This window comes from Patella vulgata, chromosome 1, assembly GCF_932274485.2.
Source record: "Patella vulgata chromosome 1, xgPatVulg1.2, whole genome shotgun sequence".
In the NCBI taxonomy this organism is placed as follows: Eukaryota; Metazoa; Mollusca; class Gastropoda; family Patellidae; genus Patella; species Patella vulgata.
The window spans coordinates 19,452,298-19,478,509 of NC_065879.2; the positions used below are offsets into that span (position 1 = coordinate 19,452,298).

Here is a 26,212-nt window from a genome sequence, read left to right on the forward strand (position 1 = left end):
CAAACTTAAAGATGAATTATGTAAGATTTTAATGAATGTATTGAGAATTTCATTCAAATTATGTATTCCTAGCAAAGCTATTTCACTCCCCCACAACATTTAATAAATATTCCCACATTTCTTCAAAATTCCTTGTAGAAAAATAAACGGAAATAAAAAAAATGAAAAAAACTTACCTCTGGCATTCGTGTAAAGTTTGACTCATCAACTGTCATGACAGCAAAATCCCATGATAGAGAATCAATTGATACCTAAATATAAATATATGATTAACTAATATAAATCAAATGAGATGGGGTTTAACATCCTACCCTTCTGCTCTGAACTGGGCTAATGAAGACGAGCATACGCCATGCAGTGTGCTATGAGGGAAACTTTGCCTGGACAGCGGCACTAATATTATTTCAAATTCCAACTGCCTTGGGTTCTATTACGGCCACACCAACAACACCTTGGTTTTTCATCCAATCAGAATGACTATACGTTGTTTCTTGCTAGGGGCCCTCTGACCTACGTAACTGACAAGGACTACGCCAGAAAATCATAATAAACTTTCTCTGCCATCACCAGGATCAAACACAGAGCCTCCAGATAAGTTGAAATATTCATTTAGTTACCAGTACTGGATGATCATGTTTGTTGCCATAACACAGGAATTTCACTGCTTCATAGCATGAATGGGGTGACAAAACAGAAATGTGAAGAGAATGCAAGCTGGAATTAGGAACCATGAAGTAAAACTATCGCTCTTTTAAAAGTTTAATATATTTCCATAGGCCAAGCTGGACAAACAAATTGTACATTGCAATTGAATGGACACAGTTGTAGCTGATAATTTAACTTACATTATTTTTTCTAGCAGAGTTTTGTAAAACGGCTGTCAGGAAACCAGTAGGGAAGGTGAATCCTGACATCCAGAAGATAACGGGAGGATGGGCTGTCTGCGCCCATTTAGCTAATTGTTCCACTCGTAATACCAAATCTCTTGTCCATGCTGATAATGGTTTCATAGATGGATATGCCTATAAATACAAACAATATTATCAAACACCAATAAATAAAATAATCCAGCTACATATTAAAGCAGGGGACGATTAAAATGGGTTGGCCATGACTTGAAAGAGCTAAGAATTTGAGTCACAGGGAGGGGGCGTAACTCTAACTTGCCTTATTTGCCATGAATTGCTGACTCCTCTGATGATCTAGTGGCTTGATCTAGAATTGAGATTTGACTTGGTACTAAAGTCACTCGACTTGGATTTGAGGTGAGGCAACTTGGGACTCACATGTTCAAGCATCAATGCATTTAAGTTAATAAAGAGAGAGAGAGAGAAATGGGGTTTAACATCCGCTCAACACAAACTAGGTCATTTCGGGACTTACATATGGTTCAATTTTATTTCAATAATTCACTTGCGCGTAGGGGTCTTTGCAGTTGGAGGAAACTACGAGTTGGACAGGCAACCCTACTCCTTGCCAGTTGACTCAATGACAGACCTTATGATACAGCCCGCACATGCTAACCATACCGCCATCCAACCCCACAATTTTAAATAATCCAGCTACTTTTAAATTTCAGCATGGCCATCACTACATTAATCAAAGCTGCTGACAAATAGAACCATTTTATGACCTTGATTTATCTTTCACAACATTGTAGTTGCTAAGGGATTCCTCAATCCCTCAAATGCCATTCAGAGACCATAAAGACCCAATCAATAATGAATTATTATTAGTAAATTAAAGGGGAGATAAAAACAAAACAATCTCACCTTCTCCCAGGCTGGTGGAACGCGACCATCATATATACACTGGAAGATATTCTCAAGGTCAAGTGTCATGACAACCAGACCTTGGATACCCTTTTCAAGGTCAGTTAAGGACGTTCGTATCTCACAGAGTAAACTGTTATATCTTTGTATCTAGAAAAAAAAAGAAGAACAGTTAGTCATGTGACATATCACAAATAATTGGTCTGGAATTGATGTAAATAAATGAAATGGGGTCTTCCATCATACTTTTCTACTAACCAGGGTATTGAAGAAGGGCATATACTCCTATTTTGGATCGAACATGGGACCTACAGTTTAACGAGCTGACGTCTTACTAACCTCTTGTAATAATACAACATTCAATGGTGAAGGATCAGTTGATAGAATCTTCTCTGTTCCTTCGTAATCCACATCTTCTGGTATCTGACGGAAAATATTTGCTCCTAGTTCCAACACCTAAAACACGAGACTATCGTTATTAAATAATTCACATCCTTAACAATACAGATCTAACTCTTTTTTTTAATAATCTTTTTCTATCAACCAACTATCATAGCATTAAGTGTGGCAGCATTTTTGTACTTCTCTTTTTTGAAATGAAATGAGACGAAATGGGATTTAACGTCCATCCTACTGTTCTGCTCCGACTGGGATAATGAAGACGGGGGCATAAACCATACAGTGTGCTATGAGGGAAATTTTACCTGGACAGCAGTGCTACGGCCAACTCTTATATTGAATTTCAACTACCAAGGGATATCTTACGTGCATGCCAGTATGTACATGTGGCCTTGTTTTTTGTCCCATCCAAAAGACTAAACATCTCTTATTTGAGGAAAGATAACTGGTTTATATGTCTACGTAAGAGTAAAAATATCTCACCTTATCTTCGCGACTTTCACCACCAGTACTAGAAACTTGTGGTTGTAGAGAGAGGAGTGTGTCGAACAATATTCTTGTATCTTGTATCTGTGATGTTATGTCAGCGTTGGGATGTTGACCGAAGGCTTCGGGATGATCGATGTTTGGTAACATGCTGATGTATTCTTTATAAGAAGATTGGGGGCCATCTTTAGGTATGTAATACGTAGGTAAAGATGAAACTCTATAAAAACAAATTCAAATATAGAAAGTTAATGCTGATAGGCTGATCAAGATATATCCTCGAATGAAAATCAATGTTATACATGCGTTGATATAAAATGGAGTTCAAATTTCCCGAAAAACAAATGTTACAATCAAATAATTTTTTTTTAGCATCTCTTAAATTCAATCAGAAATCTTACCTAAAGAATGGTGTAGCCAGAGCATTTTCGGTGAACTGGTCATTGATGTAGGTCATCAACAAACGACGATCGAAATCATCAGTCACATGACCTCCATAATTAATACCAGCAATCAAATATTTGAGGGCATCCCAGGGCGTTTCTTCGTATGTGTCTAAATATATACTCAATAGATTTTCAGATACCTGAAATATAAACATCAAGTAATAATTGTTTTCATGACATACAAATTAAAAATATTTCAAATACATCGCTTGATAGTAAAATAAATAAGGTTTAGAGAAAACTCCTCAGGAAATTTCAGTCATATTATTTGTGACATCACTGTATTATGACATCATGGAATTATGACATCATGGAATTATGACATCATTGTATTGTGCAGATCACATTTCAAGAAGAATTCAATGAAGAGGTAGGTAAATACTTTGTTTATTTAATTCTTTTTTCTTTAAAAGCATACTGAGGGTATAATATTTTTATCTGAGCCAAATTTGCCGTAATATTTTGAATCAGGTTGAAAACCCCCCCCCAAAAAACAATATAGAACCTTTCCTTGAGAAGGCATGTGAAGCACACAAAGGTATAGACACGGTTTTATTCTGAACAATATCGATCCTTTGAAATTTTAATTTTCCTGATGAAAGCACATTTCTCACAAATTAAACAGCGTAAAAGCCACGATTTAATAAATAAATCTTCTCTCGTAAGCCATATTTAATAAATAAATTTTCTCTCCTAAGCGATATTTTGTTTAAAAGGTCAAAATCAGAAGCAAGCTTTTAAAAAATTTCCCGAAGGCCTAATTATCAAAATGGTGGGGCTTTATATGTACCATAAATTCCTTAATAATTTTCTGAATGACATATAGAATTTTATGGCACAACAGCTCCAACTGGGCTATATTGTGCCAAACATAAATTTGCGAGACAAATTAAATGAAATCACAACAATTAAATACATAAATAAAAAAAAAGTATCACAGTATTCACAGTTAACATAATTAAAATTATATAATATTTTATGTAGATCAAATATTTAAAATATAAAACATGGAAAAAAACCCAAATATATCATACAAATTGAAATTTTCTATAAAAATTTGTCTCTTTTAAAAAGTTTAATGCTTTACAATATAGATCCGTTGGGCAAATAAATTCTGTAATGACTGGCAAAGATTGTTTTTTTAATAGATTTGTAACTAGAAGACTTACCTCAAAATCGGAATCGTTGAATTCGTAGGCAATATTCCAACCTAACATCAAGAATTTTCTTCGTTCCAAGAGAATTGAGTGGAAGAAACAGAGCGAGAAGAGAAGTTTTTTATATTTATCTTGTTTTAAACTACGATGAAATTGTTGTTCTGTTATCAAATTATACAATCGCTTCATGTTCGCTTTCAAACCCTGAAAATAAATTCAATTAAAAAAACGACTTAATAAAACAATTATAAACATGATGTCAACAAATCAGATGATGTCGTCATTGTCATACAATTTAAAGCGACTCCAGTTTAGTTAAAGCTCATGTTTTCTTCTAAAAACAAATAACTAAATGAAATTTACCTTTGGAGGTTCAGTAGTCATCTTGATACCCTGCTGTAGAATTGATATCGGGAATTCAGGATGTGGACTGCTGCTAAGCCACAGACGGAACTCAGGATGAGGCTCCTCTATCTGTAACTGTTCTACTAGTTTATCCAACTGTGGCATCCAACTCAATGATAGATGACAGTTAGCCAAGAACACCCAGTGACCCTGTATAAAATATAATAAAACAGTTAGTCAAGAACACCCAGTGACCCTGTATAAAATATAATAAGTGAAATGTGAACGACAAGATGTCTCTTGCTCCCAGTCACATAATATAATATAACGACTCAAATAATTTTTAAAAATTTTCAATTATTTGAAATTAGTAAATAAAACCGTTAATGAAGGCTTCAACTAAAGGGAGATTACTTTACCTCTCTTACTCCTTGTTTAATCAATCTGGTTGCTATGGGAGCCTGACCTTGACCTAAGGACAGAGTGTGGAACTTTGAACTCATTCTACAATTCTCAGCCAGCTGATGAAGAGAACTTGTGGGATCCTGTAACCAAGAGAATCAGTTTACCATGTAACATATAATAAAGCAAATGTTAATAAATCAAATGCAGATATTTGAATGTCTCATAAATGCATGGGTAATATCAAAGAAAATATAAATACACCTGAAAATGTATTATTACTTAAGATATCAACAAGTCATTAATTCCTAATTCTTGCATCTGTTGAAATCAGCTTGTACAAGAAATTTAATGGCACTGTTTATATTGTATTTGAGGTAGTATTTAATGATGAAATTGAAAATGGTTATTGAATTATTATGGATGTTAGAAAAATGGTAAATAACCAGTTGTCAATACAGAGTTACAACTCATCATGTTTCCTATATGGGCAACTATATTTTTTAATAATTATATTTGGGACTAACACACCAAATTTTTCACACAGTTGATTAACTCAATCATTGATTGTTCTGATCCAAATAATTATTTTGGGACTATCACACTAAATTCTTCATACAGCTGACTATATCGACGATTGATTGTTCTGACTCAAATAATTATATTGGGACTAACAAACCTAATTTTTCATACAGCTGATTATTTATACTAAATGAATAAACTGAACTTACCACACCAGCTGACAGAACGAAGATCAACGGGGTACGGGTGGTCGAATCTTCAACAACAGACTGCATGTCTAACACTGGCGGCTCGACGAACTTTGACCCCAGATTATTAACAATGAATGACGTGGCACAGAATGAAACACGATCAGGTCGCAGCGATCGTACAATTAACATCTTCTGTAGTTCATTACAAGCATTATCCCATTCACCTAGAAAAAAACAAATTGCGTTATCTCAAAGGAGGCATCAAAATTGTTTTAAGGTGCTGATGTGCAGCATGGCCCAAAAATAGTCGAGAACTACTGCATTAGACAAATGATTTAACAAATTTTAAATAAATTGAACATTCTATAAATAACAGAAAATTCGCAATCAACTGAACTGATGGATCAAATTTATCAAGACGAGAGAACCCTTGTCGAAATGTTGCAAGAAATAAACTTTTGAATAACTTGTATTCCATATAATTGTGTCATGTCTTACCTGGAAGTCCTGTTGTTTCTGGTTCAGGGGAGGTAAACCAAATATTCCAATCTCGTGGATATTGTTCAAATGATGTTATAACACCATGAAAGTTAGTGAGTTTATCCAGTTCTGTGATATTATCCCAAGCGTTATCCGATAGCCAGGTGGAACACGGATTATCCATCTGATTCTCACGATCTATCACCTGTAAAAACATCATTTATGTCATATAGTGGTATACTGAATATCATTGTGGTCTGAAACCTTACATTTAAGTAGATACAAGTTGTCTCCCTTATGTTGTACTTCTTCTGCCTCTCTGAGTAAAAAAGATAGAGATTGAAATTCTAACATGGATAATGGTTGTTTTTCCCTTTCTCACCCACAAGTTTTATGTAAAACCCCAAGATCTGAGGATTCGAAATATATAGACGCTGTTCCTTGCCAGGCCCTCAACCAACCTGTACCACTCACACAGGGAAACCACACTTTAAAAACCCCAGGAACAGACCAACACTGGGATCAAACCCCGGACCTGCAGGTAAGTGAGTCAACACCTTACTGTGGTTCCCAAAAATTTGGGATGTGTTTATTCCATTTTGTAATGTGTCTTTGGCACCTAATCAAGATAACTTGTATACCATTTTAATAATATTTAAAAATCGTTGCAAAAACTGAGATTCAAATATTTTTCTTTAAAAATTTTTGAGAATATTTCTAAACAACAGTTACCTTCAAACAATCTGCTAATGACACAAAAGTTGAAATTTGCATCCTTTAGACAAAGAGCATTTATGAAAGATGAACTGCGTTTTGTGAAAAAATTTGATTAAAAACTGAAGATTTGACGCTATATATATATGCATATCATATATATTTTTCTATATAAATTCTAAGTTGACTCACCACTCCACCACGTAAGAAGAAATTATATTCATCCATGTTGATTTTACCGGCATGTTCGAGAATCTTGGCACACATTTGGAATGAGAAGAGTAACTTATGTCTTTCAAACAATCCTCGACATGTATACCTGAAGATAAATAATATAATATCAAAGGTTTAACTTACAATTGACACAAACCAGATGATTTCGGGACTAATATATGGTTCAATTTTATTTTAATGAGCCAAGGGGTCTTTAGTAGTAGGAGGAATTCCGAGGAACCAGAGAAAACCCACAAGGTTGGACAGGTGACCCAACTCCTTGTCATGTACAAACAGGGAATCAAAACCACACCTCTTGACTCAATGACAGACATTATGATCTAAAACATACATCTAAACCCTTCGGCCACCCAACCCCCCTCATGGCTGATAAAAACTATATCAATATGGGTTCAGATAAAGAAGGATTCGGACACATCCATGGTATTAATGAATATTAAAACTTTTACAAAATTGAATTATAGATAATAAATTCCTTTTATTTCTGAATTCTTATTATTGCTATAGTCTTATTATGGGAGGTTATCTAGCACTGATATTTTGGTTTTGTTATATAAATTAGATGTTGAATAATTAATTTTAGTATGCAATAAGCCATGCAAAATTAGTTTATGTCGCAAAAATGCATAAGGAAGATCAGTGGTTTTAACAAGGACAATATTATTTCAAAAAGTTGATCTGAGCTGAGCCACTAAAAGAATTAAGCTAATGCAATTTTAACTCTGACATAATCTTTAAATGGCATTGATCAATTGATAAACACATTAAACAGAACATAATTTTTATGGGAAATCAGAAGTCTTGAATTACCTGTAAACAGCGTAGGTATGATAATCATTAAGATTCTGGATTCGTTCCTCAAGTTTTGAACTTCGCTGACTTTTCTCAATTGATAAGATGAACAGCTCAATGTAGGCATCAAGTGAGAACTGGTACATCGGATCAATTCTACTCATGTCGTTCAGAACAAAAAACAGAATGGATGCTCTCTGGGCACATGGTCGATATCCCTAATTTGGATAAAAGATAAAATGACTATTAATATAAGGTAGGGGAAATAAAATACATTTAACAGGTTTGCTGGCTATTCCATAAATTGACAAATCTTTTATAATGAAAATGAAATGAAATCGGGTTTAGTGTCCTACTGTTCGGCCCCGACTGGGCTAATGAAGATGCACATACGCTATACAGTGTGCTATGAGGGATGTTTTGCCCGGACAGCAGCACTACAGCCTACTCTTATATTATTGAATTCCAACTGCCATGAGATCTTTTACATGCACGCCAATGTGTATACGGGACCTCGGTTTTCCGTTCCCTCCAAATGACTAGACAGCTGTACTTGTCAGACCCTCCTTCCTACACCACTGACAAGGGGAAACTTTCTTGCCCAACATCGGGAGCGAATCTGCGACCTCGAAGCTAGCAAGCTAGCGTCTTACTCACTTAGCCACCATGGCTCCCTATTTATAATGAGTTGTGCCTTGGTCACAATGGTGACATGTTTAGAGATATTTTGATTGCAGAAAAAGTCATGCTTATTCATCTAATTGCTAGATTTTTTAATATTGAGTTCTCAATTTAGATTTTCAATCATCTCCATAGTGAGATTTTGTTTGAGGAAACGGTCGTTCATTGTACTTAAAATGCAAAATATTCAATTTGTTTAATGAATTGTTGGTTCTAAATTTAGATTTGTAAACACTTTCAAGTCTTCTTAGTAAGACTTTTAGTAAAAACAAGTAAAGAGCAAAATTTTTGAAAAACTATAATTACCTCTCGAGCAGCATCAATCTTGGCTTCTGTCTGTTCTGATATTTGTAATTGTTCCGAAACTTCCTGTGATGTAGTTTTTGATGTCTGCAGTGTGTTCACCAACTGTTCATCATCCAACAGAGATCCCTTAGTTTCATTCAATAACCTGAAAAACAAATATATATCATTGAATCGGTGAAATGAAGCACCAGATTCATAGTGTGATGCACCAGATTCATGGTTTAATGGAAAGCATCCATGGTGTCATGGAAAGCATCCATGGTGTCATGGAAAGGATTCATGATGTCTTGGAAAGGATCCATGGTGTAATGAAAAGGATTCATGGTGTAATGGAAAGGATTCATGGTGTAATGCAAAGGATTCACGGGGTAATGGGGAGGATTTATGGAGTAATGGAAAGGATTCATGGAAAGATTTGATGGTGTGGAGAAAAAGATTTATGATGCATAATAAGAAACAACTTTAGGGTATGGGAGACCAGACTCAAGATTCAATGCAGTATTCATAAATCCTGACACAACTGTCGGTCGAAAAATCAGTTATCTGATAGTGATTTGATGGTTTGACTTACCTGAGAATTTCATCTTCACATTCTACTAATTTCTTTTTACCGGAGGCGATGTTTCGGACTAAACTGTCTTTCTGTTCCTCTAATTCTGGTCGTTCCTTACGGACAACTATACCCAGTAACTGGGCTTCTAGACCTATTACAATGATAGACAGGGATTAAATAATGGACAACTATACCCAGTAACTGGGATTCTAGACATATTACAACGATAGACAGACAGGCATTAGATAATGTTAATACAGACAGGAGAGAGAAAGAGAGGAATGGGTTTATGGGCCAGTGCTGTTCGTAGTTGTGAATAGTGTTTCCAATGGTTATATATATATATATATATATATACTTGATAGCCGAGTCTAGTGTTCAGTTCCTCTTTTCAAGAAACATTTAATAGAGTTACTTTTTTGATCCATTTTTGATGATGTTGCAGGATATCTAAGAAAAATCGGAAACTGCCTTACCTTGTTCTTTAACTGCGAAATTAACAATGGTGGATTTGGTGGAGATTTCTGGTGGATAGTGAGGATTGCTGAGTTTAGTGGTGATGTAGAAACGGAAATCAAAATTATATTCTACCTCTTTATCACCTAGCCTTATAATCCATGCTCCACCTGTAACAAATAATCAATTATACAGGTAAAATAGACAAAAATAACACAATTACACAATTATCAGTTTCTTACAAAAATACGTTGGATAAAATAAAAGACACAGAATTATTTGAATGTTGAATAAAATAAAAATTGCAGAACATAGTTTTGGTTAAAAGATGTTGTTGCTTCACCATTTTTAAATTAAATCATTAAATCGCAAACCGTTTTAATCTACTTAAAATCGGACCAATCTGATGGCATCGATAGTTGATTATGGTCTTGTCCTATTAATAAATGTCTAATTAATAGTTTATATAACATTTCGGGTCTCAAGAAATACCTGCAATAGGCAGATTTAGCTCTTGCATAATGCCTGTTTAAGTTTTTTGTAATACTACAAAGATTGTATTAGTTTTACCTATTTTCATCAGAGATTTATTGAGTATAGGATCAAGCGATGGGTCGAGTTTCTCCTGGACGTTCTGTAATAAAACGGGCAAACCAAACTGTACGGCTCCTTCCAACGTTCTCATATAATCATTCTGTTGTAAATCAACAACCTTTAACCCCTGTAATATACAAATCAATCACATTTAAATAAAATGTTAAATATTAAAACTTAAAAATTGTCATAATTTAGCTATTTTTGGCAAACAATTCAAAAATTAATACAAAAACATAATATGGAACACAATTACTATTTTAATTAAAGCGACGTTTCGTTGAGGGTTCTTAACGAAACGTCACTTTAATTAAAATAGTAATTGTGTTCCAAATTATGTTTTTGTATTACATATGTCAATTGCTAAATGCCGCTCAAAGAAGGAATTCAAAAATTGTTCTAGAAGGGCTTACAACTTATTTAATATTGTGTCATAATTTAGCTATTTGTAGCAAAACCATGATTTATCAAGATTTTTTAGGATGATTCAAAATTAAAAAAAGAGAAAAAATATTTAGATTAAAATAAAATATCAGACATTGAATGGAAATTTTAATGGTACCATATTTCAAAAAGTCAAATAGAGGCTGATCAAAAGGGCCCCATAAAAACATTTTACCCAACATTTATAGATGGCCCTGTATCATCTGTAGAGGATGCCATTTGTTGCGGAATTTTCAATTCATGATAAAATTGTAAATACTCAACTAATTTAAAGTAAACTATTTTGGATTGATGTTATGTCTTGTAGAGAGATGGGGTTTAACACCCACTCGATACAAATTAGGTAATTTCAGGAATAACACATGTTTCAATCTTATTTCAATAATTTGCTTGCGCATGGGGGGTCTTTAGCAGTGGGAGGAAACCGGACAAAACCCACGAGGTCGGAAAGGCAACCTTACGCCACTTGACTCAAAGACAGACCTTGTGATCTAAAGTGCACACATTAGACCAATTGGCCACCCAATTCAACCTTGTAGAGATTCAACTGTCACAATATTTCCAAGGGATTCGACAATCTCTCAAATAGCGATTAAGGGAAACTACTTTTTACAAATACTAACCTTGACACCCTCCATATTTTTGATCCATTTAATAGCCTGTCCTTGTGGATCCACCATCAGCGGCCAACGGCTACCTCGTGTTACGATAACTCCGTTCTCCGTGGAGAAGCTATCGCTAGGTAGTCCCTGGATGTTCCAGTCTCTAACTTGTGTTGGTTTACTCATAAAACCACAGAAACTAAAACATGGATCACATGGTAGACCCAGTTTACGAACCTACAAAAAATAAAGTTTAAATTAATAATCAAAATAAAATGGGGTATAATGTCCTTAGGTTTTGTAGCAACTTGGCTAATGAAGACGGGCATACACAATACATTGTGCTATGAGAGAAATTTTGCCCGGAAAGCAGTACTACTGCCTACATCGAATCTGAACTGCCAAGAGCTCTTTTACGTGCATCGCAATGTGGACACAGTTTTTCTGTCCCATTTGAACAACTATATATGTTGTCCCTTGACAGGCCCTCCATCCTGCACCACTAACAAACCATGCCGGAAAATCTCACTGAACAACCAACACCGGGATTGAACATGGGACCTCCAAATCAGAGAGCCAATGCCTTACTCACTGAGCCACCCCGTGCAGCTACCAAAGGCTACTTAATAATACCTTGTGATAATTTAAAGTAAATATTGAATTACTCACCTCTTTCATCCATCTTGTTTGAACAAGTTCATCTCTATAGTCTGATAAAAATGGTCCCATGTAGGAAAGGAAGGCTGCAGCAATTAAACAATCACCCACTAAATATCCCATACGTTCTTCTAAATCCTGTAATAAAACATGATAATATTAAACCTCCACACAATGGCTTCAATGTTGGTAACCCCATTCTTAAAGTCTTGATGCACAATTTTTAGCAATAGCAATCACTTGCAAACTATAATATTGTGAAAAATGAATCTAAAAAAGGAATATCAGTCCAAAAATGGGTCCATTCCATTCAGTACTTGCAAAGTTATGTTACATTGAAATTTCATCATTCTATGCTGCTCGAGCTTTACAAGACACCACCATCTTTTTATTGGTAGCTATGAAACCTGATGGGCAGTTCAAATCTGATTGAATCGATGTTTGGAGATTATTTAGTGTTGTTATTTTTTTTTTTTTTTCTTAATTAGATAATAAATAATCATTCTAAGTACATATTATTGTTGATTAAGCGGCAAGAAATTTGATATTTTAACAAAAATGCTGATGGCACACCAGGACTTTAATTAGGTAATAAACTAATTATATCAGATTATCATATCAGATACTACGTATTATTTGTTTTCGAATTATTTTTTCCCCCAATGAAAACACAGGACCTTGATTTTGTCTGAAGGGAAACGGGTAGATGAAAGAAACCAAATTAGATAATCAAATTTATTTACCTTGACTGTTTCCTGCCATCTGATTCGTTCTCCAGCTAAACCTGATACAAGTTTTGAGGCTCGATCTAGCATCATTTCAGTGTGTTCTGCTTTACGTTTTAACTCTTCTTTCTGAGCGAGTTTCTCGTCGTATTCTAATTTTAACTTTGTCATCTTCTCTTCCACCTATAAAACAATAAATCAAGTTCAAAAATGAAAATTAAGACAATATCCACTTTTAAACTTTTCTATATTTCAGTAGGGGAACAATTTGAAAGAGGAAGCATCACATAATGTAAATAAATAAAATTAGGTTTAAAGATGCATTATGTAAGAGCTAAAACTTCCTAATTGCTAGTCTTTATTTTGGCTTCAAATTACTGACATTTATTCACATGACAAGCCTATAATTGGATGGCCGAGATTTAAATGGATTTAAACACTGATTTTGCATTATCAATTTTAGAACTATCATATTCATAGCAACAACAACCAGCTCTTTATCTAAATCTTACGTAATTCTTTAACATCCTTCTATTCTGCACCTAATCAAGCTAATTTCTGGGATTAATGTTTAGCATATGTGTACTACATACACATACCCAGGGATCTTTATTAATCAGGAAACTGTAGATCCAGAAAATTTATATTACACTATCTCAGAACTCAAAAGGGGGCATCAAAATATTTTAGGGGCTGAGGTGCAGTTCTGTGTCAGACAATTGATGTAGCAAATTCTAAATACATCGAAAATCCACAAGGTCAGGTTAGGCAATCAATAACTGAACTGATGGAGCAAATTTAAATAAATGAAATCAAATGGGATTAATGTCCTACTTTTTAGCATTTACAAGGCTAATGAAGACAGAAATTTTAAATAAATTCACACATAAACATCTAGAAATATCTTACCTCGGCTAATTTCGATTTAGCGTCCGACAATGCATCCTGTTTCTCTTTTAGTTGTGACATGGCGCCGTTTAATCTCTGGCGCTTTGGTTCCACCACACGATAAATACGTCCATAAACTTCCATAGCTCGTACCCACATACACAATGATCTGGCAGCCCGTGACACACGACCTATGACCTCAGGCTGAAAGTCGGCAAGCGCACAATATTGTCCAATTTTCTTCAGAATTCGATCGGTGATGTTATCTTTATCAAAGTTCATTAACTGTTTCAGGAAATTACCATCACCTTTAATATTAAGAAAAATCATGAAATCTCAACGAAAGCAAACACCAGATGAAATTTTCTAAATTGGATAAAATATTTGTTGAGTGATAAGCCTATTCATAATATTGTCCTTTGAAATGTTACCGTTAACGACCCATTTCAATGCAGCATTCCTAGCATTATAAAAATGGATATCATCGTTATATACATGAATTTTGTATGAAATATTCAAATTTGAGAATTTGCCATAGTCATTGGTGGCATAAATTTCATATTTATCAAAATGCCATTAAATCTAGATCATTTTATCCATTTTCTTAACCCTTAATCGGTCTTTGTCGACTTATATAGTCACAAACACGTTATACAGCTAAGTGGTCATTGGAGCGACCGCGGTCAATCACAGTTAGAAACTTTTTTATAAGCCGCATTTGAATATTAAGTTTCATATTTAATTGATATGACTACACATGCATGTCAGACAGGAGCTTGTCTTGTCAACGGCATTGAGGAAAACATGTCTTTAAAAAGGTTCAACATTTTTTGACAAAAAACGTAATTTTTCAATGTCACGACGGTTAAAGACTGGCAAAGTGCTTGAAATGCTTATGAATGATTCTGACTCAGATTATATCGATGAAACCGGTTCTGAAGATGATATTTCTGATGAAAATGATTTAGAAAACGACAGACAATGTGCAAATTATAGATCAACTTATCCCCTTCAATTTTTTTTTGGTGTCAAGAGTCTATCACTTCTAATTATCCCGCAGTAGTCTTTTGAAATAGGCATACAAAATATTTCACTTTAGCCTTTATTTAGCCTGACCCTTTGACGTTATAATGTCAAAATGAAGTAGACTGGTTAAGGGTTAAAGGATCGATCTATTGTTGCTTTTTTTCTAATATTAACCGATACGACGTGGTTTTTATAACATTATGACGTCAAATCTCTGGGTCACTTTAGAGTTAAATATCTGAATACTGGTAAAACTGAAATGACCCCAAAGATACTAACCAAGCTGTTTTTTGGATTCAGCCCACGTTGGTTCATTTCCTCTAAGAATCATGACGGCTTCCATAACCTTTTCGACTAGTGGGGGTGGTCGGCCATAGGATCGAATTTCTGTCATATCTTTCTTATTCAACGATTCTAAAGCCTTGATAGCCTCCTGTAGAGCAGGCAGAGCTTCATCTAAATCTGTCTGAGCCAGTTCAGCCATGTGACGACATTTTGTTTCTTCTTCAGCGATACGTTCACCTTTCTGAGCTACAGACTGAAAATATGAAATAAATAACAAAAATAAAAAAACATAAGCTTTGATAATTGTCATTTAGTTCTAAAAAATTTAAAAGAAGGGAAAGAGTTTAAAACCAGACTTTGAAATTAATGGAGAACTGTCAAGGTTTTTTCATGTGTTCTACCAATATCTAAATGATTGTTTTTAAATATTTATGCAAATAACATGCAGAAAGAAATATGGTTTAACGTCCACTCAACATAAACTAGGTCATTTCGGGACTAACACATGGTTCAATTTTATTTCAATAATTCGCTTAAGTGTAGGGAGGAAATAGGAAGACCCAGGGAAAACCCAGGAAGTTGTACTGGAAACATAACTCCTGGACACAAGCCGGGAATCGAAACCCCACCACTTGATTCGATCACAGACCTTATGATCTAACACGCATGTGTGACATCTTTCAGCCACCCCCTTTCTGACTATTTTTACCTTCTGTTGTTCGTCTGCTTCTCGTTTCTGTTGAACAATAACGACCAGATATTCTTCACACTGTTTCTGAAACTGGGCTACTTTCACTTTAGCTGTTTCTAATTCTACGGACATGTTCTGTACTTTTTCACGAGTGTCGTCAATTTTACTCAAACCATTTCTTAATTTGTTGGCGGCATCACCCAATTCTTTACGCTTCTCAAATAACAATCTGTTCACAAGTAAAAATAATCCTATTAGTGAAATGAAATGAGGTACAATGTCCTACTTTTCTGGACTGACCGCATTAATAAAGACATGCGTACGCCCTACTGTGTGCTGTGATGGAAATTTGCCTGCGCTACGACCTATTCTTATATCGAATTCTAACTGTCAGGGTTTCTTGCACGCCAAAATGGGACAACTAAACGGTGTCCTTTTCAGATCCTTTTCGGCCAAAACCGGGAGCAAACCTGAAACTTAAAGGCTAGGGAGCCAGCATCATACTCAGTGAGCCACAGTGGCTTCCAAACTAGTTAGAATTATGGTTCCTGGACAAATTTTCGAATTATTCATTCGGTGTTATCCATGTAAATCTATTTATTGCTAAGGCCACACTGACTAATTTTTTTTTTCAGTTTTTCTATTGTGAGTTAAGTGGCTATTTATTTATCAAGAGTCTGAAGAACTGAAAATTACAGTATATTGGTTTGGCCTCACAGCTTTATCTCTGAGCTAACTGTTATTATTGTTTCATATAGTACATTATAATTTATATTCTGCCAATTGATTGGAGTTACCTCCCTTACACTATTTTTAATTTAAAATTGGTTTAATATGAGTTGTCTCCCTTTAACCAAATATTGATCAGCCTAGAAGACTGTAAATGAAATTTCAGGCATATCACCACAGGCCTTTGAATTAAAAACAGCAACCTGAGATGAATATGGAGTTATAAAGATCATGATTCTATGGAAGACAATTACTGCTTATTAATAATGAGTGATGTTTCGAATGGTGACCTGTGTATTCCAGTTTAATCACTAAATGCCATTGAAACAACTAGAATAATATAAGCATACAACCTTTTCACTCCATATTTTTCTTGATATTTTTTAAATAAATAATTGACTCACTTTTTATATCCCGAGACGAGTTCCAGATAGTTAGTGGGAGTAACATAATTATGACGTCTCATCTCAGCCAACATTCTTTGTGAATATTCTGACACAGATTTATGCATGATTGAAAACATGGCAGCCACTTGGGGTTTCAGTTTATCCTTTGAAAAAAGAAATTTTTATAAAAAAAAGTTATGAAATGAAATGAAATGGGGTTTAACGTCCTACTGTTCTGCTCCTAACCTGGGCTAATGAAGACGGGCATACGCCATACAGTGTGCTATGAGAGAAATTTTGCCCGGGCAGCGGCACTATCGCCTACTCTTATATCGAATTCCAACTGCCAAGGGATCTTTTACGTGCATTCCAATGTATACACGGGACCTCGGTTTTTCGTCTCATCCGAAGGACTAGACAGCTGTCCTTGTCAGGCCCTCCGTCCTGCATCACTGACAAGGGGGAACCACGCCGGAAAATCTGGATGAACTTTCTCGGCCAATGCAGGGATCGAAAAAAGTTATGGAAAATATTCCTTCTGATAATATCTTATCATTTAATATAATAATATATTGGTATTTGGATGTAATTCTCACAAGATTAGACACAAAAATAACACCAGGCACACATTTTTGATATCAATAACATTCTAACTTTTTTATCTGTTTGGACAAAAAATTTGATTTGAACAAAAAGGTAAAGCTTTTTAGTTTTTAATTTAAAAATTAGTTATACTTTAATTTTCACATAAAATCTGAATTTTAATTTAAAAAAATAGTTAAATTTTAAACTTTCACATAAAAACTGAATTTTAATTTAAAAAATAGTTAAAGTTTTTATACTCACATCCTCCTCACTACCGAGTGATGTTTCTGATAGATATTTATTACCAACTTCTAACAACGCATCTTGTGGCCATTCACTGAACCAATCTATCGTTGTACAATTAACAAATGCTGGATACATACGAATACGGTTTCTGAAATTATAACAAATATTACATACACACCAACTTGTAGTTTGGATGGGATTAAAAAAAAGAAAAAAAAAGATGTAAATTAAAGGCTAGGCAGAAATGCTGCTGTCCGGGCAAAATTTCTGTCATAGCACATTGCATTGCATATTCTCGTCTTCATTAGCTCAATCGGAGCAGAACAGTATGATGTTTAACCAAATTTCATTTCTTTTTCCTCTTGCATACACTGTTCAAGACCTCTGCAAAAATTTCAGGTGTTTACACATCTGCCTAACCTCATGGGTTTTCTCCGGGTATCTGGTTTCCACCCACTACTCTGTTCCGATGTTTATATTTCAGTGTCTATGTTCCGATGTTTATATTCCTATGTCTATATTGCAATGTTATATTCAGATTTCTATATATTCTAATGTCTATATTCAGAAAGCCTGAGACCAATAATTACCTGAAAGCTTCACCAACTGGACTCATACATAATACAACATGAAGATTAGCTCGTACTCGATCAATTAAAAATGCGAAAACGCTCTGGGCTGTATCATCAATACCCTGCGCTTTTACTTCATCAGCTAATGCATTTCGTACCTAAAATAAAACCAACATAATTTAAAATATTGCCATTTATGAATAGTTTCAAAATAGAATGAATTTTAATTTTTTATCTGCAGCAACAAGAAGATTGGTATGCACAATGCAATGTGCTATATGTGAATGGGGCAGTGCACTATGGTATGAGGGTAGTTTTGCCTGGACAGCGGCGCAACAACCTACTTTTATATTAATTTCCAACTATCATGGGATATTTAATGTGGTGCCAATGGTATCAACAAAACCTTGCTTTTTTTCAAGGCATCAAAACAACTAGACGCTGTTCTTTGCCAGGCTCTCCAATCTGCATTACTGACAAGGGGAACCCAGGCTGGAAAGTTCACAAACTTTCTCAGTCAATAGTTCCAGCCTTGAAAATGGTCCAACATCCACCACATCCTACCTCTTCAAATTCCTCTGTTTTATATAAATTAGGAACTTCTCCACTACTCAACACATTATTTGTATCTTCTAGGAAACTCTCCTCCACGACCTGCGTGTCATTAAACAAGAACACCGTAGGTTTATTCTCCACTCCTGTCTGCCAATACAACTTCTTTAAATCTATAAATAAAAAGAAATGGGGTTTAATGTCCTTCTGTTCTGCTCCGACTGGGTTAATGAAGACTGGCACTACGGCTTACTATTATATCAATTCACTTCAAAATTTGTCAGCCGCTCAATTTTTAACATTTTGTTTTGGCTAGGAATAGCACGATCTTAATGACAAATTTCATTTTAAAACTTCTGCCAGTCAGTCAAGTTGTGGTTTATTTTGTTTAGCTAAGATTTACACAACATTTTTGGACCAGGAACTGGTCGCTAACTGCTACTCATCTTGTAAGTTGTTGTTTTATCTTTTTCTTGGGGTGACACTCTTCGAAAAAGTTTAAAGGCTCCATCAATTCAAGTACGATTGTACATGAAAATTGCCATGCTTGATCTTTGAACAATTCAGCATCGATTTGGTGAATTAGATTTTTAAATTTCATTCAACAACATGGTCAGCTCCTGGTCCATAGTATGATCGTACTTGTTCTATCATTATCCCCTTTTTTATATTTCTAAGTGATTTTACACATAATTTAATTGAATTTATAAAGTTTAAGGCTAAATTGACACATTTCTAACATTATCCAAACATCTTATATATATTCCAAGTGTTTTACACACAAAAACTATTAATTTGACAGTATTTATTAAGTTTTAAGGCTAAATTCCAGTCGATCAATTTCACAGACATTAAGTAAAAACTTGCAAATACGACTGAAACGTTTTGAACAGTTTGACAAATTTAAACATATCGATAAGTTTTCAAAAAACACTCAAACTTCTGCATTGTGTAATAATTTAGGTAAGACAATTTCTGTGAAAGGTCACTGAGGTGCCTTATGTCCAAGCTTGCTTCTACGTGAAATTATTGTTGACTCACCATCTCTGAATTCATTCCGTCTGTAAAGTTTTGTTATTTCTATTTGGAATGTTGAATATTCACACATGTTTGCAGCTAATCGTGTTAAACTCTGACGTCCACTTCCTCCAATACCAACCAATAACATGTTACCACGAGGTTGGCGAATAACACGTACTATCTTAGATACTGAAAATATATAATCAATAACGTTACGAGGTTGTCGAAATACATAATCAACAACATGTTACCACTATGCTTGCGAATAAGGCATACTATCTTAGAAGACAAAACTACACAGTTCATACATTTACAAATTCTCAACAATTATATGCTTGACAACGACCAGAATGATTATTATCCATAGAACTGTGTTGTGTTATATTATGTTCAATCGCTAAATGCCATTCAAAGATTATATCATAGGTAAGTTATTTATATGGACAGCTAGAGAGAGAAATGGGTTTCAATGCCCATTCAGCACAAACTATAAGTTATTTCAATAATTCGCTATTATGAAACACAGGTGATCCTACTCCTTATCATGTACAAGCAGGGAACTGAAATCACGCCATTTGACTCAATGACAGACTATGGATACGAGTTGTCTCTCTTTCACCCATAAGTTTAGTGCAAAACTTCAGGATCCGAGGATCCAAATATAACGTGGTGGAGATGCAAAACGTGATCTGAATAATTATAAGAATACATACCATGTTCTATAGCATCTCTAAATAAAACAAGATCCATGCTGACAACACCTGGGGAACTATTATACTCAGCCAACATCTCAACCATATGTTTCTTTAACGCATTTATATCAGTTATATCTTCATAAACCTGGTCGGTATTTATATAATCACCTACAATAATAAAACAAGTCTTAAATAACCTACAACAATACCAAGATATCACTGATAGACACAAGATATTTGGTGAGATAGGTCAGGGTGTGGGGGTGTTCTCTCCTCTGAGATAATTTTGAAAAGTTGAGTAGTCAAGAGAGAGAGAAATGGGGTTTAACCTCCACTCAATACAAATTAGGTCATTTTGGGACTAACATATGGTTTGGTTCAATTTTATTTCAATAATTCGCTTTCGCATAGTGTTCTTTAGCAGTAGGATGTAACCGGAGGATCCAGACAAAACCCACGTGGTTGGACCGGCGACCCTACTCCTTGTCACGTACAACCAAGGGAACGAAACCACATCAGTTGACTCATGACAGATTTTATGATACAATGCGCACACGCTAACCATACGGCCACCAAAACCCAGATGTTTGGGGATATAGGTCTGGGTGTGAGGGTGTAGATTGGTCTGGATGTGAGGGTGTTCTCTCCTCCGAAATAAATTTGAAAACATGGGGTTTCAAAGGTGATTTGTGGCGTGATTTGCTAGATGGGAGGTCAAAAAAGTTACCATTACACATGATTATGACATTGGTATATGGACTAGTGACTTACCAAATATTGGTGGTTGTTTATTCGGACAGATATTGTGGAACGTTTGATCAAACTGAGAACCAAGTTTCTCCGTTAAAATCCCTACAAATGTTTCATAGTCCTTCTCATCGACTAAACGATCGGAAAATACTCTGGAAAAACAAAAACAATAACAAGATGGGGTTTATTTATTATTAATATACAGATGCAATGTTATCATTATATGCTGGCGTGCCAGTATTTTAAATAGTTTACGGGCAACGTGCCAATCACACCTTTTTTATACTAATATTTATTTGTGTGACTATTTCATTGAAATGAACTTGTATCTGTATTTTAAGTATGGTTAATGGTCTCACGCAAGACACAGCAGCACCAATATATTACATATTGTGCTCTCAATCATTTAACCATACTTTATAATTATTTTCTTAGTAAATAATATCTCTAGTGAGAATATTATCATAATTCAAATATTCACAACAACATAAGGTCGCTTTACATAAACTGAAACATAGTAAAAACGATGGTTATATGGGTCATAGTAGTGATCATCTTATATATTCCTCAAATACATATCATGTCCATTTATCAATGTTAATAACTGCCATGATTAAACATGGTTATTGTCCAGAATCATTTTGTTTGTCAACTATTACATCCATACCTAAAAATCGTAGACATTCCTTGAATAGCTCTAGTAACTACAGAGGAATATCACTGAGTAGCATTATAGGTAAATTAATCGATTTGATATTATTAGATTGTTACCCTCATATATTTAACTCCTCGCAATTACAATATTGCACCTTTGTATTGAAAGAAACTATTAAGTATTATCATAACCGAAAGTCTGACGTATTTGTTGGTCTGCTTGATGCCAGTCAGGCATTTGATCGGTTGAACTACATAAAGCTATTTCGATTATTATTACGAAAAAATATATGTTGTGAAATTGCTAGATTTCTCTTAAATTTGTATATTAATCAAAAAATCAGGACCAGATGGGGTAATTTCACAGATGAACCATTCTCTGTCTCGAATGGAGTGAAACAGGGCGGGATTCTATCTCCGATACTATTTAGTTTATATCTAGATGAGTTATTAGTGCGCCTGAAAAACAGTAAATTTGGTTGTCACATTGGGCATGTGTATATAGGAGCCCTGGCATATGCAGATGACGTCACATTAATTACGCCAACAAGAAAGGCCTTACAAGAATTACTTAACATTGCAGAGTCTTACTCTAATGAATACGATGTCAAATTTAACCTCGACAAAAGTAAGCTTCTAATATTTAGACACAATAATAAACCTGATACGAGTACTTGTCCAATTAAGTTTGGTGATAAAAATATTAATATCTCCACTTCAGAATTACACTTAGGTCATTCAATCTTTAGTGATAAGACCATAAATAATATAGACAACTGTATAAATAACTTTATTGTAAGATTCAATGTAACTTTAAATGTATTTAAGTTTGTCTCGCCATGGATTAAGTATAAACTATTTAAAACATTTTGTATGCCATTATATGGATGTCAACTGTGGAACCTAACTAACAAATCTACCGAGAAATTTAACTGTGCCTGGCGCAAAAGTATAAGACGCATATTTAATATTCCTTATAGAACTCATAATGGCCTATTACATTTGATTTGTAATGATCTACCTATTGATGCCCAAATTCATAAACGGTTTGTAAAATTTATTGGATCTGTTTTAAATAGTAAAAACAAATTCACATACATATGTGGACTACTTGCACTAAATGGTAGCCAATCAAATGCAAGTGAGAATATTAATTATATTTGTGAAAAATATGAAATGTATAAGAATGTCTTCTGTTCAATGACAAAAACTGAAATAATAAGTAGGATGGTAAATGTCGCAACTAACAAATATAAAATTAATGACCTGCAAACTGCTGGCGCTATAAATGACATGTTATTTATGAAACATTCTAATGAAGTCTGTGATAAAGAAAAAATAAACGAGATTATAGAGTATTTATGTACAAAATAAGTCAATTTTATTTAATTAAACATGTATTTATGAAACTGTAAATAAGTGTAAAATTATTGTAAATTTTATTATTGGTATTACTACCATTATTATTATCGCATCTGTACTTCTGTATGTATACCTTTGTCTATGAAATAAATATAATTAATTAATTACTATCAACGTTTCGTAACATACAGGAAGGAGGCCTAGCTGTCCCCAAATAAACCAACTTAATAACATCACACCAATCATTGATAGCAATCAAGATATTTTAAGAAAACTAACCTGAAACATTCGTGAATCCACAATCTGGTCATAGCGGCCTTCGTATCATGGTAAACTTTATTAGCTCGTAATAATCCTTGGAAAATCTTAAAAAAATATCAAAATAACACCATAGAGTTTAAATTTATACTATATCTCCAAAACTATGGATACACAAATTTGAATTTTTGTTCTTGAAGAAAATGCAGTCAAATTTGCCTTCGGATATCTTTTGGGAAAAAACAATAAATATCTGGTTGCTGTTGTCAAAAGCTCATAGATCCAAATTAGTTATTGACTAATCCTTACAAAATACTGACCATGCGAGAATAGTTATTTGTTCAATAAAGGAGCATTATGGGAGATTAGATAAAGAGTTGACATAGTTAAAATATATATAACATAAATAGAATATGCTGCAAATTTCAGTCAAATTGCTCCACTCTGAACCAAGATATAAGCTTTGGAAATTTAGGCTAGCCTTGATCATCATTACTAAAGTCGGTACGATAAAAAAAAAAAACTTTTGATTATCCATTTTTACATTTAATTATTTTTTAAAAAATGTATTCCAATCCGCTAAATACTGTAGGCTAGCGATTACATCGAGAGTTGATTATGGTCTGGATAAGTTAATTAATGTCTAATTAATAATTCAGATAAGACCTGCAATAGGCAGTTTAACAAACTGAAAATACAATTGGTTTTGCCAAAGTCTATCATATAATATAAAATAAACAAACCTTTGAGATATCTCTGAGATTAAAGAGATAATGTATTTTAGCTGGCGTTGGTAGAAAGTTTGAAACCACAGAGTTATACATCTCTATCGTAGCTTGTGTCATCACGTCACCGATTGGTTTTACTTCCTCCTCGAAATCTTGTAACTTCTGGTTGATCATACTACCAAATATTCGCTTTATCTGAGATTCCTGGAAAAATATTAAAACAAAAATAAATTATTGTTGTATATAACATTGAACATGCAGTCATTCAGTCAGTTTAATGTTCCATGGCGTTTTAATCATAGATTCGGAAAAAGGGTGATAACAGGATAATGAGATTGAAATTGGTCGATTTTAGCAACATCTAAAAATGAAAACAGATATTTCAACCGATTAGAAAACTCAGTCATCAACCTGCACTGAGTATACCAAAAACTAAGTCAAATTTGTTTCCATGAAAACACAGAAGGATAGTCATTTCAACGTCCCTTCCTTAATTCCATCTGGTCCTGGATAGAGAGACAAAAATTAGGTCATTTTAGGACTAAGATATGGTTCAATTTTATTGCAATAATTTGCTTGCACTTAGGGGTCTTTAGCAGTGGGTATAAACCAGAGGACACAGAGAAAACAATAAAGGTTGGACAGGCGACTCGACTCTGTCACGTACAAGTGGGAAATCTAAAATCATGTCCCTTGACTCAATGACTAGACCTTATGATCTAACCATTTTGCTACCAAACGCCCCCTGGTGCTAGATAGATAATAAAGAAATAATCTCTTCAAAATTTGAATTATCTAAACTATTGAACTTACATGTGGGAAGGTCATATTGATAAGGTTGAATCTACTCTGTAGACGTCGTGATATAACCATTCTACCTCCACCTGGTGGGCCCATAGCAGCCACTAATAACATGTCCTACACGAGAAAAAAACAACATGGTTAATTAAATTTCAATCTCTATATTTATGAAAGTGAAACCTACAGCAATCTCATCCTAATAATATCAATAATAATAATAATTTAATTCATTTGATAGTGTATCTCAAATCTAACTTAGCGGTATCCATAAATCTTACCACATCACAGTAACATAAACAAGAAACAACGATTTCCAGTACTGGGTATAGATAAAAGTGAAACTCATATTTAATGGATAAAATGTTAAAAAGATGTAAACTCATAATTAAAAGGTAATTAATTATAAAGGACTTCTGTAAAATGATTAATAAAATGAATTTTGATTAATCAAGAGCTCTGACAAAAAGCTGTTTTAAGATTCTTCTTGAAGATGGGCATACATCATATAGTTTGATATGAGGCACTACGGCCTACGACATAATCCAACTGTCAAGGATTCTTTTACATGCACGCCAATGTGTACACAGGACCCCCAGGTTAGTCCAGGGTTCAAACAGTCTGTAATTTAGTCGCAATTTGTTGCGAATTATTTTATTTCAATAATACGATCGTGCACAGGTGTTTAGCACTGAGAGAAAACCACACCACACAAGGAAATCCGCAGTGCACAAGAAAAACACGCGAATTCTCAAATGAAGGGAATGACTACGATAAAACATATAAATTTTAAAGAATTTTGACGAACCTTGATATATTTGACGGTCTGTTTCTGTCTATCGTACCAGAAACCATAATCTAACCACAGTCGGATCAACTCTAACGGAGGCTGGGAACCAAATGTATCTTTAGCAGGCATGTTAAAATCATCCATAAACGTGATTAATTTCTTTCCTCCGATAGGAACATAAACACCTTTTGTTCTCTTTTCAACGCGACTTTCTATTATATCCTGTACGTTGTTCGAAG

The 26,212-nt window shown here is 34.3% G+C and overlaps 1 protein-coding gene across 1 annotated transcript; it reads right to left on the reverse strand.

The window, feature by feature from the left end:
- Positions 1 to 4,849: 4,849 nt before the first annotated feature.
- On the reverse strand, positions 4,850 to 26,212 carry LOC130014434 (dynein axonemal heavy chain 2-like; the record flags this gene model as incomplete). The annotated part of the gene is made up of 27 exons (XM_056103557.1): positions 25,992 to 26,212; positions 25,199 to 25,303; positions 24,401 to 24,589; positions 23,679 to 23,764; positions 21,405 to 21,535; positions 20,652 to 20,801; positions 19,960 to 20,127; positions 18,931 to 19,091; positions 18,385 to 18,524; positions 17,810 to 17,942; positions 16,982 to 17,127; positions 15,867 to 16,077; positions 15,152 to 15,410; positions 13,868 to 14,154; positions 12,977 to 13,141; positions 12,246 to 12,371; positions 11,598 to 11,813; positions 10,507 to 10,657; positions 9,957 to 10,106; positions 9,499 to 9,631; positions 8,928 to 9,072; positions 7,959 to 8,158; positions 7,107 to 7,233; positions 6,219 to 6,405; positions 5,739 to 5,944; positions 5,025 to 5,150; positions 4,850 to 4,861 (listed from the first exon to the last, which is right to left on the reverse strand). Coding segments are annotated over exons 1-27 (4,236 nt in total), but the record flags the coding sequence as incomplete, so codon positions are not given.